Source organism: Gadus macrocephalus, chromosome 18 (genome assembly GCF_031168955.1).
Source record: "Gadus macrocephalus chromosome 18, ASM3116895v1".
NCBI lineage: Eukaryota > Metazoa > Chordata > Actinopteri > Gadiformes > Gadidae > Gadus > Gadus macrocephalus.
In genome coordinates, this window is record NC_082399.1 from 19,882,256 (window position 1) to 19,897,540 (window position 15,285).

Consider the following 15,285-nt stretch of genomic DNA (forward strand, 5'->3'; position numbering starts at 1 on the left):
CCGCATGAAATCTTTTCGGTTTAGTGCATGACTTGGTAACGGCGTGGTTTCAAGGCGGCTGATGGTGAACCCACCAATATCAACCTTTGGTTTTGGATATGCTGGCTTCGATTTCCCTTCCCAATAGATTGGTTTTAGTTTACGGATGGTTAGGGTTAGGCGTTCCAACGTTGGTTCCACCGACGGCGTTGTTAGGTTCGCCTATAATTTAAATGCGCATGGTTTTGACCATTGCGCAAGGGGGGAGGTGTTGAGGAGTGTTGAGGAGAATTAGAAAACAAGGCTTTTTCTTCACCATAATTGCAAACAATAATTGATAAACCAACTAAATGAGTATAATTTATGTGCAAAAAACAATGTAAGAAAAACAATCACTGCTACATTGGGACACATTCCCACACCTGAAGGACCATTTTGACATTTGGTCATGAACTATGTTGACATGTTGTGCATGATAGTTATCCTTGACAGGTTCAGCAGATGGGTAGAAGCAGTCCCATCAAAAGACCAAAGTGCGGCTACAATAATCAAGTTTCTGACTAGAGAAGTCATGCCAAGGTTTGAAATTCAATCAGAGATAAGTTCAGACAATGGGCCAGTGTATATTCAGCAAACACTGTTCCAAGCACTAAATAGAACTGGTTAGATGCAATTATTATCTTTATAACTTTCCACACACACATACACACACACACACACACACACATATACACACACACACACACATCTATATACACGTATACACACATACACACACACACACACACACACACACACACACACAACTACACACACACACACACACACACACACACACACACACATCTATATACACATATACACACATCCACACACACACACACACACACACACACACACACACACACACACACACACACACACACACACACACACACACACACACACACACATCTATACACACATAAAACATTAAATAAGGAATACAAATGAGGTATTATCAATTATAAATACAAACATATTTAAAACACATACAAATTTCGGGTCCAATGTTTCCAGAAGCAAGGTGAGTACCTTGTATCTCTCTGAGAGATATCAATTAGACATCAATTAATATCTATAGCAATACTGAGTTATCACATACAAATCTAATAGAATGACACAGCTAACTTTGCACGTAAGGCTTACGGTTAGATTCATGCTTTCACTTACATTTCAAGGTCCCCATAAGGGACTTCCATTAGAACAATTAAAAATAGAATCAAAGGAAATATGTTTTTGAACAACTAACTGCTGTACATGAGTTTGTATTTCGACAATAGAAACGCAAAGTTCCAGAGCCAGATGCAGACACACCCGGAGCCTACAAACTACGTCTGCCAAGCAAGGAGTAACAGCCACATGATGCAATCAAATAGTGGCAGGGGTTTGAATGAATTCTGTTTTTGTGTTCAACCATTCACAAAAATATTGATTGTATAATTTATATAAAATCAGCAATGTTTTGTCAAATTTACCATGGATACAGCAGAAGGACTATCAGAACAATTAGATGACACCTCCCGAATGATCTATCAAATTAAGCTAGTCTTGGTTATGCATTGGCAGAACCAAGAGGGGTGTGTGGGATGATAGGGGCAACATGTTGTGCTTTTATCAACAGAGCAACAGAGCTCCGGATGGGTCGGTGGCCAGGGCGCTGGAAGGATTATAGTGCCTCAGATTAGAGTTGGCAGAGAACTCTGGAATTAATAACCCCTTCTCAGGACGGATGGAGAGCCTGTGAGCAGTGAGCGCTCAAGGAGCACCAGGTGTCATGGAAATCCAGTTGAACCTCTGAGCACAAATGAGGATCCAAAAGAGGCCCGACCCGATCCTACTGGACGGTTGAGAAAATATGCCCTTGCCAAGGAGGGACGAACATTGGACTGTGATATCTCAAACACCAGGTGGAGGCTCACGAAATGTGCTAGTAACCTCTTCATGTGAGCCGGCCTCATGATCTACAAGGCTTGATTTCAGCCAACAGGAGCAACATCTATGACCTTGTCCAAAACCCCCCACCTGTATCCTGCGCACCAATACATGAAGATCACCTGAGCCATTCAGTTCCGTGCAAACCTACAGACAATTTCAAGATTTCAAATGCTGAAATGTCCATGTTTGGGTACATTATCATGACGCATATTTTTAAAAAATATTAATTTTTAGTTTATTATTATGTCACATATTTTGGAGAATGATGATTTTCAATGCATGCTGAAAACATATTGTTATGATTTTTATGAGGGTATTTTAGGTACACATTTGATTTGGTTGTATTCTAAGTGTGGAAACATTGTGGTGTTATGTTTAGAAAGGTTTTCTGATCTTTTTATGAATACTTTGGGGGAGTCAAAAGTATTGGACATAATACACCACATTTGGCAATCTTTTTCATCACCAGGTTGCAATCCCTGGATGCAGGTTGAGATTCCTGCTTTAGATTAGTGGTGTTTTTTCTAGATGGCCAGATGTGGTGCTATTCTGATCCAATCGCCAGGCACATAATCTCATAGACTAATTAATTGATAAAGGGGACAGGGGATAATTTAAGTAATAGAGATGGTATTATTGTTTTCTTTGATTGAGGCTTGGGCAAGCCTCAAAGGGGGGATATGTGGTGGAAATTAACCTTACATTCTATGTTAAACTATGATTATTATTAGGCCTACATATCATATATATACTTTAATGGTGGAAAAGAGCTGATCACCTTTAGCCTAGATGTTATGTGCCATGTGACACCAGTGAGTAAGTCCAGTTCATTCCCATCTGATGGGCCATGTGGCACATCAGTCAGAGAGTCCAGTCTACTCCCATTTTGATGTACTCTCTGAAGACAATGCTTACATTCACACGTGTGCATCATCTCTGTTTGTATAAGGATAATATATGTTCTAAGGTCACATTGGGACTCAGAAGACATAAGAGAATGCTGACATCCACACAGTATGACCCTGATGGGAAATTCTATATTTGAGGAAAGTCCAACTTTGTATTGTGTAAAATTCGGGGATATAAGGAGCTGTCTGGGATTCATTCAGTAGTGTGTATTCGAGGATACCATTCGGCTTTGTTGTCTCTCGTTTGCGGGTGACAATAAACTCTTCATCTATTTTAGCTAGTTGAAGTGAATTAGATAAGTTGTTATTATTAATTCTACAACAGCACCAAATTAGAATTTTATTTTATTATTCGATTACATATAGGACCCAATTTCAATACATATTCATGGTTCCACCGGTGAAATGCTCCTTTAAGAAAGCTGGGAGATATTCGACTTTCAACTTGGAAGTCTGGCGTTCGAGGATTCAGGAACACACCATTAGAGTGGTGAGGTCACGCCCTTTCCGGTAGAGCCCATGGGACCATGACCTATGAGATCGAAAAATATGAATGGGTTTCAATGGAGAGAAAGTAATTATTTTCATGTCCCAGTCTTTATATGCCCTGGATGTCAAGAGTTTGACCGTTTATTGTGCAATTGTTCAGTTAAAGGCTGTAGAGAAAACACAATGAGAAAGACTACACGTTTCGTATGTGACGTCACGCTCCCTGCGACTGGCCTGGACAAGACCGACAATCTCCCCTTCGTCATAACTGAAACTCTCCACATGCCCCAACTTATAATGGTTTTCACCTCTTTCGATGCTTTTATCCTCCCCTTGGAAAAAAGCGGTGAAGTGGAGCAGAGATCGCCATGCCTGTACCGGAGTTCCAAGTGCGGGTGGTGACGTACATCATTCGCGTCGAGAGCAGTGAAGAGCTGTAGTTCACAAAGCGGCCTCACACAAAACCTAACATAATCTATATTTTTTGCGAATTTGCATGAAAAATTATCATTTAAATCCACAAACAACATGTGTGTAATCCGGGGCATATAAAGACTGGGACCAGAAAATAATTACCATCTCTCCAATGAAACCCATTCATATTTTTCGATCTCATAGGTCCCATGGGCTCTACCGGAAGGGTCGTTAGGTGTCGGTAGGTTAATATATTAATAAATACATGATGATGAACACAATTCTGTATGCAAAATCTGTTTCCTTGGTAAGGTATCCCCTTCCCTCCCTGAGAACATTGTTCATGTCCCTGATGTGCATTTTCCCCTTTTATAAAGTGTATGATTAAGTCCTGTGTGTCCTATAGTTAACTATGTTATGGTGACTTCCTATTGAACTACCTTTGGTTTATTGTGTATGCGTTTTTCAATGCAATGGTTTGGATCTCAGTGTCCTTTGGCCTAGAATAATGGAAGATTATCTGTCTCCTAAGTCTATCTACCACTTCATTCCCTTCTAAACCTCCGTGAGAAGGTATCTCTCTATCATCCATTCATCCATCCAGAGCATAAATCTAAATACAGGTACGTTGAAACAACATTCTTTGTTTGTGTAGGAGGTAGTTTTATTACCACAGGTTGAGAACATAATAAAACAAGCGTTTTTAAAAATAACCCTCACAATGTTTCAGTTTGAAATATTACAGATGTAATGCTGAGTTGTATGTGCCAAACATGTATGGAATACATTCGGTGTGAAACTGCGATTTTCAACAACAACAATATCAACAACAACAATAGCATTTCTGTACATTTGGGAGATGGTAACACATCATTAAGGGGTAAATTTGAACCTTTCACATTTTATCTATTGTATCTATTGTAATTCAAATGAAAGAAACAAGCTGCTATATTAAAGAGAATCGCATTGCAACCAAATTATAAAGATCTCCAAATGTTTGTCTGGCAAAAAAATATATAAAGATAAATAAATATAAATGTAATTGTATGGGTTATATTTGACAATGTCTAATTTTAGTTAATACGTTTTTAGAACTAAAGAAGTGATTTTAAATTAAGCATAGAAATTAACATCTATGATCAGAAATACTAATAGGACATATAGACCTTTTTAGGTTACTGATCTTCTTCTGTCTACAAGGGCATCTGAGATTCGTAGTATACATCTTGTCCGGGTTGCTCGTCGAATGTTACCTTAGCATCATCTCCATCCAGCTAGAGACAAACATGACAATCAGGGTCAGCGGGGGATCACTGGTGTGGTGGTGATATGGTCACTCTATGCTAAAGGTATGCATGTATATGCATATATAAATATCATTTATTAGTTGTATTTTAAAAATAAGACATTACTATATATTCAATTAACAAACTGCATATTAAAAAGGAGAACCATCACACGATTTACTAATACAAGAAAGAATAGCTTCAGACACATAACACAAAAATGCGTTGTGCAACAATGACCATAAAACCCTCCAAACATCAGTAGTTGGACTATTTATATTTGGCAAAGCGGACCATTGAAGAACACAGAAGAATACCAGTCCAATGTCAACAGTGGTGAGTGTATGGGTGTCCTATGATAATAACATGCTAATGTAAAGCTCCTGGTGGGCATCATGGACTCACACATCTCATCTCCAGGGGGGTGAACAGTCGTCCGGTCATGAACATGCGCAGAGGGATGGTGAGGATGAGGACGAACGGGAGCGCAAGCGAGGCGGGGCTGGATTTGACGATCCACAGAATGCCGAGGCACACGACCTGGATGGTCGTGTACACGTGCATTCTGGCTGTGCTAACCTGTTTACGACAGACACACACAAATACAGACACAGACACACGCACACACACACACACACGCAAAGACACAGACACACACACACAAAGACACAGACACACAGACAGGAAGACACAGAGACACAGACGGAATCAAACACGGACACACACACACACAGTCAAACAGACACACAGACACAGACACACAGACACAGAAACAAACACGGACATACACACAGACACAGACACAGACACACACACACACACAGAAACACAGACATAGACACACAGTCAAACAGACACACACACAGACACAGACACACAGACACAGACACACAGAAACAAACACAGACACACACACACAGAAACAGACATAGACACACATTCAAACAGACACACACACAGACACAGACACAGAAACAAACACAGACACACACACAGACACACACACACACAGACACAGACACACAGACACACACACACAGACACAGACACACAGACACACACACACAGTCAAACAGACACACACACGCAGACACAGACACACAGACACAGAAACAAACACGGACACACACAGACACAGACACACAGTCAAACAGACACACACACACGGACACATAGTCAAACAGACACACACACACACACAGACACAAAAACACACACACACACACACACACACACACACCTCTTGCTATCATCTTAAATGGCAAACTACATCTTGCTACCGATTCGTCCCTCCATACTTTATCAATATAAAACATTTGTAGCTTCTCAATGATATGGGCTGACTCTTGTCTCAAACACATCTTGTAGCTCTTGCCATGGCCTTACTCTCATTAAACATTTACTCGATGCTGTCTCTACAGGGTCTGAATGAAACCTGCAGTATTTGTAGCATGATATTATTGTTAGAATAGTATAGAAGTGATAAACAAATTGTGACTTCTATGTTATTATAACTATTACATCATATTACATTTTAATCAGTAATAATAGCATTTCAAAATGCAAAATCGATATAACCAATAAAAAGCAATGCAGAACTTAATGATCTTAAGAAAGAAGAAGCAGTGAAAAGGTCTGCGACGTTAGATCCTCTGCTGGCTCTCTGGGCCTGACCTGGGTGGCGTAGGGCTCGTCAGGGTGGTACTTCTGGGGGATGAACAGCAGCAGGATGCGGTCCCACAGCTGGATGCCGTTCAGCGAGGTGATGCCCATGTAGAGGAAGATTCCGAACAGAGCGGACATGGGGATCATCTTCAGTATGGGCTCCATCAGGATGGACAGGCCTGGGGGGGGGGGATGAGCCAACTAGTTCAGGAAAGAATGAATGAGTGAACAGGCAAGTTAAAGAGTGACTGGGGGTTGAAGAGACAGGGACAAATCAGACTTTTTCATGGATTTGGTTAGCATTACAGTCTAAACAATTGCAAAAACTTTCATCTTCTGAATGTTCTTTCCACAGAGGGGTACTTCCTCTTTGGTATAACCCCCCAAGGGGACCACCTACCGACCAGCAGCCCCACCAGGACCCCCGCTGACCCCCCCAGCGGACCACCTACCAACCAGCAGCCCCACCAGGACCCCGGACACCCTCAGCGGACCACATACCGACCAGCAGCGCCACCAGGACCCCGCTGACCCGCTGCTCCAGGACCCTCTGGATCTGCGGCTTTGGGCCCTTGCTCATGACGGTGAGGGCGTTGGCGTGGGTGACGGAGCGCACGGTGGCAGCGCTGAGCCACGGCATGCCGAAGATGGCGCTCAGCCCACCCATGGACACCAGCAGCAGCAGGTCGAAGTGGAAGCCTGAGCCCTTCACCATCTTCCTCTCAGGCTTACTCACGATAAGGCTGCCAGCAGGGGAGAAGGAAGGGGAGGAGGGGAGAGGAGGAGGGAGGGGAGGAGGAGGAGGAAGGAGAGGAGGAGGAGGAGGAAGGAGAGGAGGAGGGAGGGAAGGAGGAGGGGAGAGGAGGAGGGAGGGGAGGAGGAGGAGGAAGGAGAGGAGGAGGTAGAGGAGGAAGGAGAGGAGGAGGAAGGAGAGGAGGAGGGAGGGGAGGAGGAGGGGGAGGAGGGGAGAGGAGGAGGGAGGGGAGGAGGAGGGGAGAGGAGGAGGGAGGGGAGGAGGAGGAGGAGGAGGAAGGAGAGGAGGAGGGACGGGAGGAGGTAAAGGAGGATGAGGGGGAGGAGAGATAGGAGGGGAGAGGAGGAGAGAGGAGAGTAGGAGGGAGGAGGAGGGAGAGGAGGGGAGAGGAGGAGGGGGAGGAGAGTAGGAGGGAAGAGGAGGGAGGGTGGAGGAAGGATATGGAGGATGGAGGAGAGAGGAGGAGTGGAAGGGGAGAGGAGAGAGGAGGGGGAGGAGGAGGAAGGAGAGGAGGAGGGAGAGGGAAGAGGAAGATGAGGAGGGAGGAGAGATGAGGAGGGAGGAGGAGGAGGGAAGGTGAGGTTGAGTGAGGGTATTGAGGACAGAGAGGAGAGGACGTGGAGGAAGGAGGGAGGGAGGAGGGAGGGAGGGGGAGGAAAGATATTGAAAGCAGAGATGTATGGTTAAATGACGAGGTAATGATGACGCGTTACAGTAACGATATTACATTTTTGGGTAACAAAGTAATGTAACGCATTACATTTAAAATATCGGTAACTACACTACTTTACTAAACTATAGTAACGCGCTTTAACAAGTTACCCAAGCCGTGTTTGCCTGCGTGTAAAGTTCTGATCTGTTGTGGTGCGTGCATGCGTGCTGCCTGTGTGTCTGCAGTATGAAGGTATTATTGTACAAAAGTCTTTAGCACCTGTAACTGCAGATTTTGTATGCGTACACTAAAGTCACAAATGTGTAACAGTACATTTGAAGTCGTAAATATTTTTTCTACCATTGTAAACACTAAATAGGGTCTACGAGTTCACAAGTCTGTGTTACAGGTGCACACATCCTATCCAGTGCATCACAACTTCAAAGAGTCATGCACTTGACACTTTTGCTACAATCATTGCAGAGCAGTTGGTTCAAAATACATTCACACACCCGCGTTTCATAATCTGAGAACATGCACAAAAGTTTTCCATTTGTAAACCCAAACGTGAACTAATGCATCAGAAGTTGCACATCTGTGAAGTATTTCCTCACAAATGAAATTATACAGATCGCTATGTTCTATGAGCATTTTAATGAGCGAGCACAAGTCCATCGATACAACTGCTCGAATCTGCTGCTACGAGTCTCAGCTGTTGTTTTTCTTGCAGATACTTTTGCAACACGTCTATGTGGTACAAGTGTAGCAAAAGTGATTTGTATCCTTATGAAGCAGAGCGTCCGTGGGCGGGACAAAATTGCAGCATTAACTAATGAAAGTCTCCGGCAGGGGGTGCATTTTTCAAACTACACTGGGAAAATCCAAGCAAACTCTTACTTTCTGGAGTCTTGAAAGTAGACAACAGGGCATCCTACACGACGGAGTTGGGTATCTTACATTATGACAAATTAAATTACTTAGTTCAACTGAATTCCCCCCAAATTATTGCATTAACATGCCGCAAGTATCCTTCAATATATTGTAATGGTCTGCTTGGATGGGGACAGACAGGGATGTTGTTCTTTCATATGGTTTTATATGCTATTTTGTATAGATTTATACAATAAACACAAGTGATGATAGGGCAATGATGTTTGTCCATGATGTATCTACAGTAAATTAAGAAACGGGAAAGTAAAGTAATAAGTAGTGAAGTTACTTTTCAAATGCAGTAACTAGTAAAGTAATCTCATTACAATTTACAGAAGTGCCATCACGATGGTGGCCCTCCATCGTGATGTCAGTCAGACATCACGATGGACGATGACATCGTCCATCAGCACAACCCTAGTAGGCAGTGTATTTTTAGGGCTGCAAATAACGATTATTTTAATAATCGATTAATCTGTCGATTATTTTTTCCGATTAATCGGATAAAAAAATAAAGATTTTAATTGCCACACCTTTATTCAAAAACTGAACATTACTTCAAATTCACAGTGCTGACTGAAGTGTAAAAACACCAGGTTATTACTCCAACGTTCCGGAACTATTAAAAGTAATATTAAATGATAAAAAAACATAACTGGGATAACACAAAAAAAACATACAATGTATGATATACATTTATATATATAGCCTAAAGTATATAAGGGATGTACATGGTTAACCGATAAGCTCTTCAAACGCTAAATACTAACGGTTAAAAATAAATTAAATCATCTTAATTTCTCTCAGATGACAGGAGATCGTTAATTTTTATTGATATTGATACCATTTTCGAGACTCCTTATCGAACCAAGTCGTTATTGAAACCACTATTGATACTTTTCTATTATTTTGTTGAAATAGAACTTGTATTATTGCTTTAATTGCTGATTAGATGATCATAGCTCAAGATAGGCCGTTAAACAGGTCATAATTCCATCTTTACTACTTATTTAAAAATATTTTTATTTTGCTTTTTCGCAAAATCTCAACACATTAATCATATTACTGAGCCGACCTGAACACATCACATTTGACACTGTTAGCTACTTTTTTTTTAAGCTAACTAGCTATATATCCTGCCGATTTTAACGCGGATTTAAAAACTGGATTACTATTTTTAACTGACGGGACTTTCTACACCGTCCGGTTGTGTGATTACTACCGCTGCTTTGAATGACTGTTGATGTGCACAGTGCCGACTCCGAGCCCGTCGGCACACCGTCTGCAGCAGCAGCTGACAGAGTTTTTGGATGGACTTGACGGATACTGAGTTGAAGGAGTTTTTTTAAGCCAAATACAGTGAAGGTACAACACTTTTATATAGTCCAGTGTTAAGATATGACCAAAATACAAGCTGTGGTCGCTCACACTAAAGCTCGCTGTGGGCGTGCATGAACCATGAACCAACCTGTCGGCGGCTAGCTGTAAACAGTGCTGCGCCTACGAGTGACGTATTAATCGCGCGACTCAACGAATCTATGACCAAATTCGTTGCCAACGCTTTTAGTAATAGATTTTTAGCGATTTTATCGATTCGTTGTTGCAGCCCTAATTACCTCTAACCCCCGTACTAAGCATGGACCTATTAAAGGTCCCATGACATGAAAATCTCAATTTATGAGGTTTTCTAACATAAATATGAGTTCCCCTAGCCTGCCTATGGTCCCCCAGTGGCTAAAACTTGCGTTTGGTGTAAAACGAGCACTAGCTGTTCTGCTCGCCTTTGAAAAAACTGAGGCTCAAGCGCGCTGATTTGGAAATCTGTGCTCATGACGTCATGAGGAATCTCAGCTCCTCCCCTTACTCTGCCTGGCCCGCCCAGAGACGTTGGCCCGCCAATGAGACTCGACCGTGCGAGCGCCACATGTGTGTGTGTGAATACACACACTGTAACGCAAGTGTTTCTTGTCGGTTCTTTGATGTGTCTTGTATTTCCACAACGAGACTGTCGTGGGGGTTATCTAAGCCATGGTTGAGAAGGAATTGGGGGAAAGGAACTTTGGTTTGACTCGCTGAAGTACATGAACTGCGACATGCCGCCGGTTGCCTGGTTCTTCTGGTTCTTCCACTTTCACATCAACCTGAAGTCGACTGAACCGCGCGCTGCCTGCTGCCGGCTGCCCGCTGCCGGGCGATGGTGCCTCGCGGCAACCGGCGGCATGTCGCAGTTCATGTACTTCAGCGAGTCAAATCAAAGTTCCTTTCCCCCAATTCCTTCTCAACCATGGCTCAGATAACCCCCACGACAGTCTCGTTGTGGAAATACAAGACACGTCAAAGAACCGACAAGAAACACTTGCGTTACAGTGTGTGTATTCACATTGATGTGGACGTTGAAGAACCAGGAACGTCGGAGAACCCAACGCGGTCGTTTGAGATTCATAATATCGGCTCACACAGCTTTTGGCCGTGATAATATATATTATATGATATAGATATCTGTGTAGGCTATATGATAATATTTAGATATAGAGCTCCAGGACTCCCGTGTGTTCTAGAATATTTACAGAACACGGCTAAAGGCTGTGTGCGGCTCGCCATTGCGATACATCCACTGTAAACAGAGCGCATGGTGGCTGCAAGCTGCTCAGGGCCACACCCCCACCCTCCTCCTTGACACGCCCACCGAAACAGCGCATTTGGGGGAAGCTCAATGTGCGACTGGCTCGGAGTGGCTGTAACTCTGCACCACGGCTGAATTTAGGGAACGGCTTTGAATACTGTGTTAGTTGCCCACTAATACCTATATTAAAGAATACATAAAATAGCATGTCATGGGACCTTTAAAGAAAGGACAGCGGACTAAAACAAGGCCGCCCATTCATTCCTATGAAAACTGCTCAATGGCGCAGGGCAACATCAAGGAGAGATTTGCTTCCGCGTCATGGGCGCCTAGCCACGCTCTAGTGCATGACGAAATATTCTCGTTAACTAGCATTGTAGCATCATAAGCGAGAGGTCACATTGTTTACAGACCATGGAAGTATAAGTTCATAACCCCCTAGATGATTCTACATTTGTGATCTTTAAATTACACTCCTGCCATCTGGACAACAATTGTTATTTAACAATTATTATGCCGGGCCGAAACAACATTTGTTTCACTACGACTACTTTCAGCTGCCCACCCCTCCTTCTCCTGGAAAAAATACGTCAAGAAAATAAAACGCTTGAGCTGGCGTTTTGAAAAGAGAAAACTTAAAATTTTTGGTAGATGGTATAATGATATTTATGAGCCTTTGATTAATATCCAGATTTTTTTTGCCGAGACACATTCCTGTTCCTCACTTGTATTGGAGTGAACGACGATATCTACTTCTGGGACTCCATGAATTGAGGGGCCCGCTTAAACAGCTGCAATACCAGGCTTGGCCGCTGAGCACTGGTGGATTGCGGAAGTATGTACTGCTCCTGGTACTAAAACGCCGGATCCACCCCCCCTCTGGGTTCCGGGACCTCCCACTTAACAAATTAAGCACTGGTGATGACTCACGTGGTGATCTGCGACTCCAGGAAGATGAGGATGAAGACGAGGATGGCAGGAACGCAACAGGCGAACATGACCCACACGGGGAAGGCCTTGTGCTCCCCAAAGGGGTTGATGAGCCAGCCGCGCTGGGCTGGGTTGGACACCGTAAGGCCCTTTGGAACCACCAGTTTCTATCCAACACAAACAGGCTAGTATTCACATACACAAACTCCTGTCATTGATTACGTGTGTATTTGTTTGTGTTTTTGTGTGTTTGTGTGTGAGTTGGTTTAGACCCAGTTTACACGTTCATGGTTATTTTGAAAAACTGAGACATTTCCCCTTGTTCATGCCCTTCTTTTACACGCAAACTGAGAATTTGCCACTGAAAACCTTCTAAAAACTCTGGCCAGAGTGGAGTTTTTAGAAAACTATGGTTTCATGTTTGCATGTAAACTGAGAAAAACTGAGTTTTAGGCAGCCGACGTCACAGTGTGCGCCAGAACTTGCACCTGCGCCAAAAGTAAACTATGTTTACATTTTCATTTAGGATTCTGATTGGCTTAACGTGGGCTTGAGCTGCTCGTTACACTGCCACCTACAGCTTTGGAATTTCCTGACGCCATATATACACAAGTTAGTGTAAACGAAAACTTTCGTGTGCACAATGTTATTTTTGAAAAAGTAGCGGGTGAAATGGCCGATTGTGAAAATAGCCGGCCACGTGTAAACGTAGCCTTAATCACCAATATTCACAGTTTAAAGAAGCAGTACGTGATATTTTGGACAACAAAAGTTGCAGAACAATATATAAAAAATCATGACATGAACCACCTCATGTTTGTCATTGAAGCCACCATGTTTATAGCAGGGGCAGGGTCAGGTTCTGAGCAGACATTATCGACGCTATCAGGCCAGGAATAAGACCTTAAGTTAAAAACATGATTTAAATTTAACTTAAATCGATGAATCCATTTCTAAAAGCATTAATGCCTTTTTAATAAACAGTGTAACACTTTTTTGTTAAAAGTTTAAATTACGTGATGTCACAGTCAGGGGGCCGCCAGTGTTGCCAGATTGGGCGGGAAATCTGGCTCAATATGACAACACTAGCGGAGGCATGACTTGCTGATTCTAAGCAGTTTTCTTTCAGAGTGCAGCAAAAAGCACTGCTGCACTAGAACTTCAGATATGCATAAGAATATGTAGTTTGTTTGGATGCTACCGCATTATCAATTTAAGAGCTAAGCTACTCAAAAGCTATTTGATTTAGAAAACAACTATTTGTTTATCTTTCTCGAACACTTACATTTGTCACATCGACCTTTGAGATGGCTGTGCTTTATGGATTGGGTAACCCGTCAACGAGAGCTCTTTAATGCTTGCATTTTTATTGGTCACACTTGTTGATAACGTTACTAGCTGCATTTCCATCTAAAAGGTGATGCAAATCTTTAGAAAGTTCTCAAAAAAGTAAGTCGAATTAGGTGCGTTTCCATCAAGTGGTTTGAACGGGTAACTACCCTAGTTCTGCCTGGAGGTGGCGCTGTAGGCAAAAAAAGAATGCCAATAAGTGTCTGTAATAAATGGTAGAAGTAGAAAAGCTGTATCGTTGTTTGAGAGCTTTCCACTTACTCCTCAACACATTCCAGGGCTTGTATCCTTTTAGTAACATCATCTCTCTTAGGTCCTGATAAATTGTGGAATTACGTTGTTGTTTTCCATCTAAAATAGCTGTTAGGTTCTTTTCTTGGATGAGAACAAGGAATAGTTTAATCTCTTTGTCGGTCCACACGTATCTAGCATTTACATTGGCCATCTGTTCAATGTACGTAATTAAAGGATATGTTTGAAGGATATACAAACGGTTAAAAATAGATACGTCGTTTCTTGAACACGTAACGTTGTTTGAGAGCACAATAGGGAGATGACGTTGATGTCGGCAGGGTTGCTATGGCCGGTCGTTATGCGGAAATTGGAAAGACTGTCAGTCCTGTGGGTTCAAAGTTTTCTTCTTTTCTTGATTCAGTTCGCGTCGGTCAGTTCGCCAAGAAGAGTCGTTCAGAATCGTTCGTTCGTTCAGTCGAGTTTCCGGTAGCGTTGAATCGAATCATGGAATGCACGGTTCTCAGTTGAGTCAGTCAGACTCAGCTCCTCCCTCGTTTTAATTCTCAATCGATCCTGGAAGTCGGTCATCAATCAATATAACAACTTGAACCAAATGCAGCGGGATGGGGGGGTATAGTTGATTATTGGATGTTTAACATATCAGCAAGATAATAGATTTGATTTAGCAATGATGGTGGGGGTCCCGGGTGGAGAACGAACCAGGAAAGAATGAGACTAATTTCCGAGACATTCAAATATTTGATTAATCCGGCATGACACAGAAAGTACAAAGACAGCATGCATTTATTGTTTAACTGATATTGAATGATATTATAGTACACTCGCTCACTAAGCCTCTTCCCTCTTCACCACTCATAGTCAGTGAACGAACAGCGAGTCAGCGAGTCAGCGACTAGTGGGTCTGGGAGGAGTCGAGTCTGAGAACGAACGAAACGAACGAGAGCGACGAATCAGATAAAGATTCTTTCATTCGAAATGATTCGGTCGTGAACGAACCATCACTAGGCCAGATAGCGGGTCCCAGCCTCGGCACAATATAGAGCACAATCAACCAACTTCAGTCCATAGTCATC

At 42.7% G+C, this 15,285-nt stretch overlaps 1 protein-coding gene and 1 long non-coding RNA gene across 3 annotated transcripts in view; both read right to left on the minus strand.

Annotated features, from left to right (window-relative positions):
* Positions 1–378: 378 nt before the first annotated feature.
* LOC132446315 (uncharacterized) lies at positions 379–1,791 on the minus strand. Its single transcript, XR_009522808.1, has 2 exons — positions 782–1,791; positions 379–667 (listed from the first exon to the last, which is right to left on the minus strand). It is a non-coding gene; the product is annotated as an uncharacterized LOC132446315 (long non-coding RNA).
* Positions 1,792–4,406: 2,615 nt separating this feature from the next.
* The window catches only part of slc4a1b (solute carrier family 4 member 1b (Diego blood group)), an 80,949-nt gene continuing 70,070 nt past the window's right edge, over positions 4,407–15,285 (minus strand). For both annotated transcript variants that reach the window (XM_060036492.1, XM_060036493.1), the window contains exons 14-18: positions 12,608–12,774; positions 7,220–7,461; positions 6,728–6,897; positions 5,459–5,632; positions 4,407–5,041 (exon numbers count right to left, since the gene is read on the minus strand). In XM_060036492.1, coding sequence (XP_059892475.1) covers positions 4,961–5,041; positions 5,459–5,632; positions 6,728–6,897; positions 7,220–7,461; positions 12,608–12,774 — 834 coding nt within the window. In that variant the 3' untranslated portion in view covers positions 4,407–4,960. The remainder of the gene's footprint in view (positions 5,042–5,458; positions 5,633–6,727; positions 6,898–7,219; positions 7,462–12,607; positions 12,775–15,285) is intronic.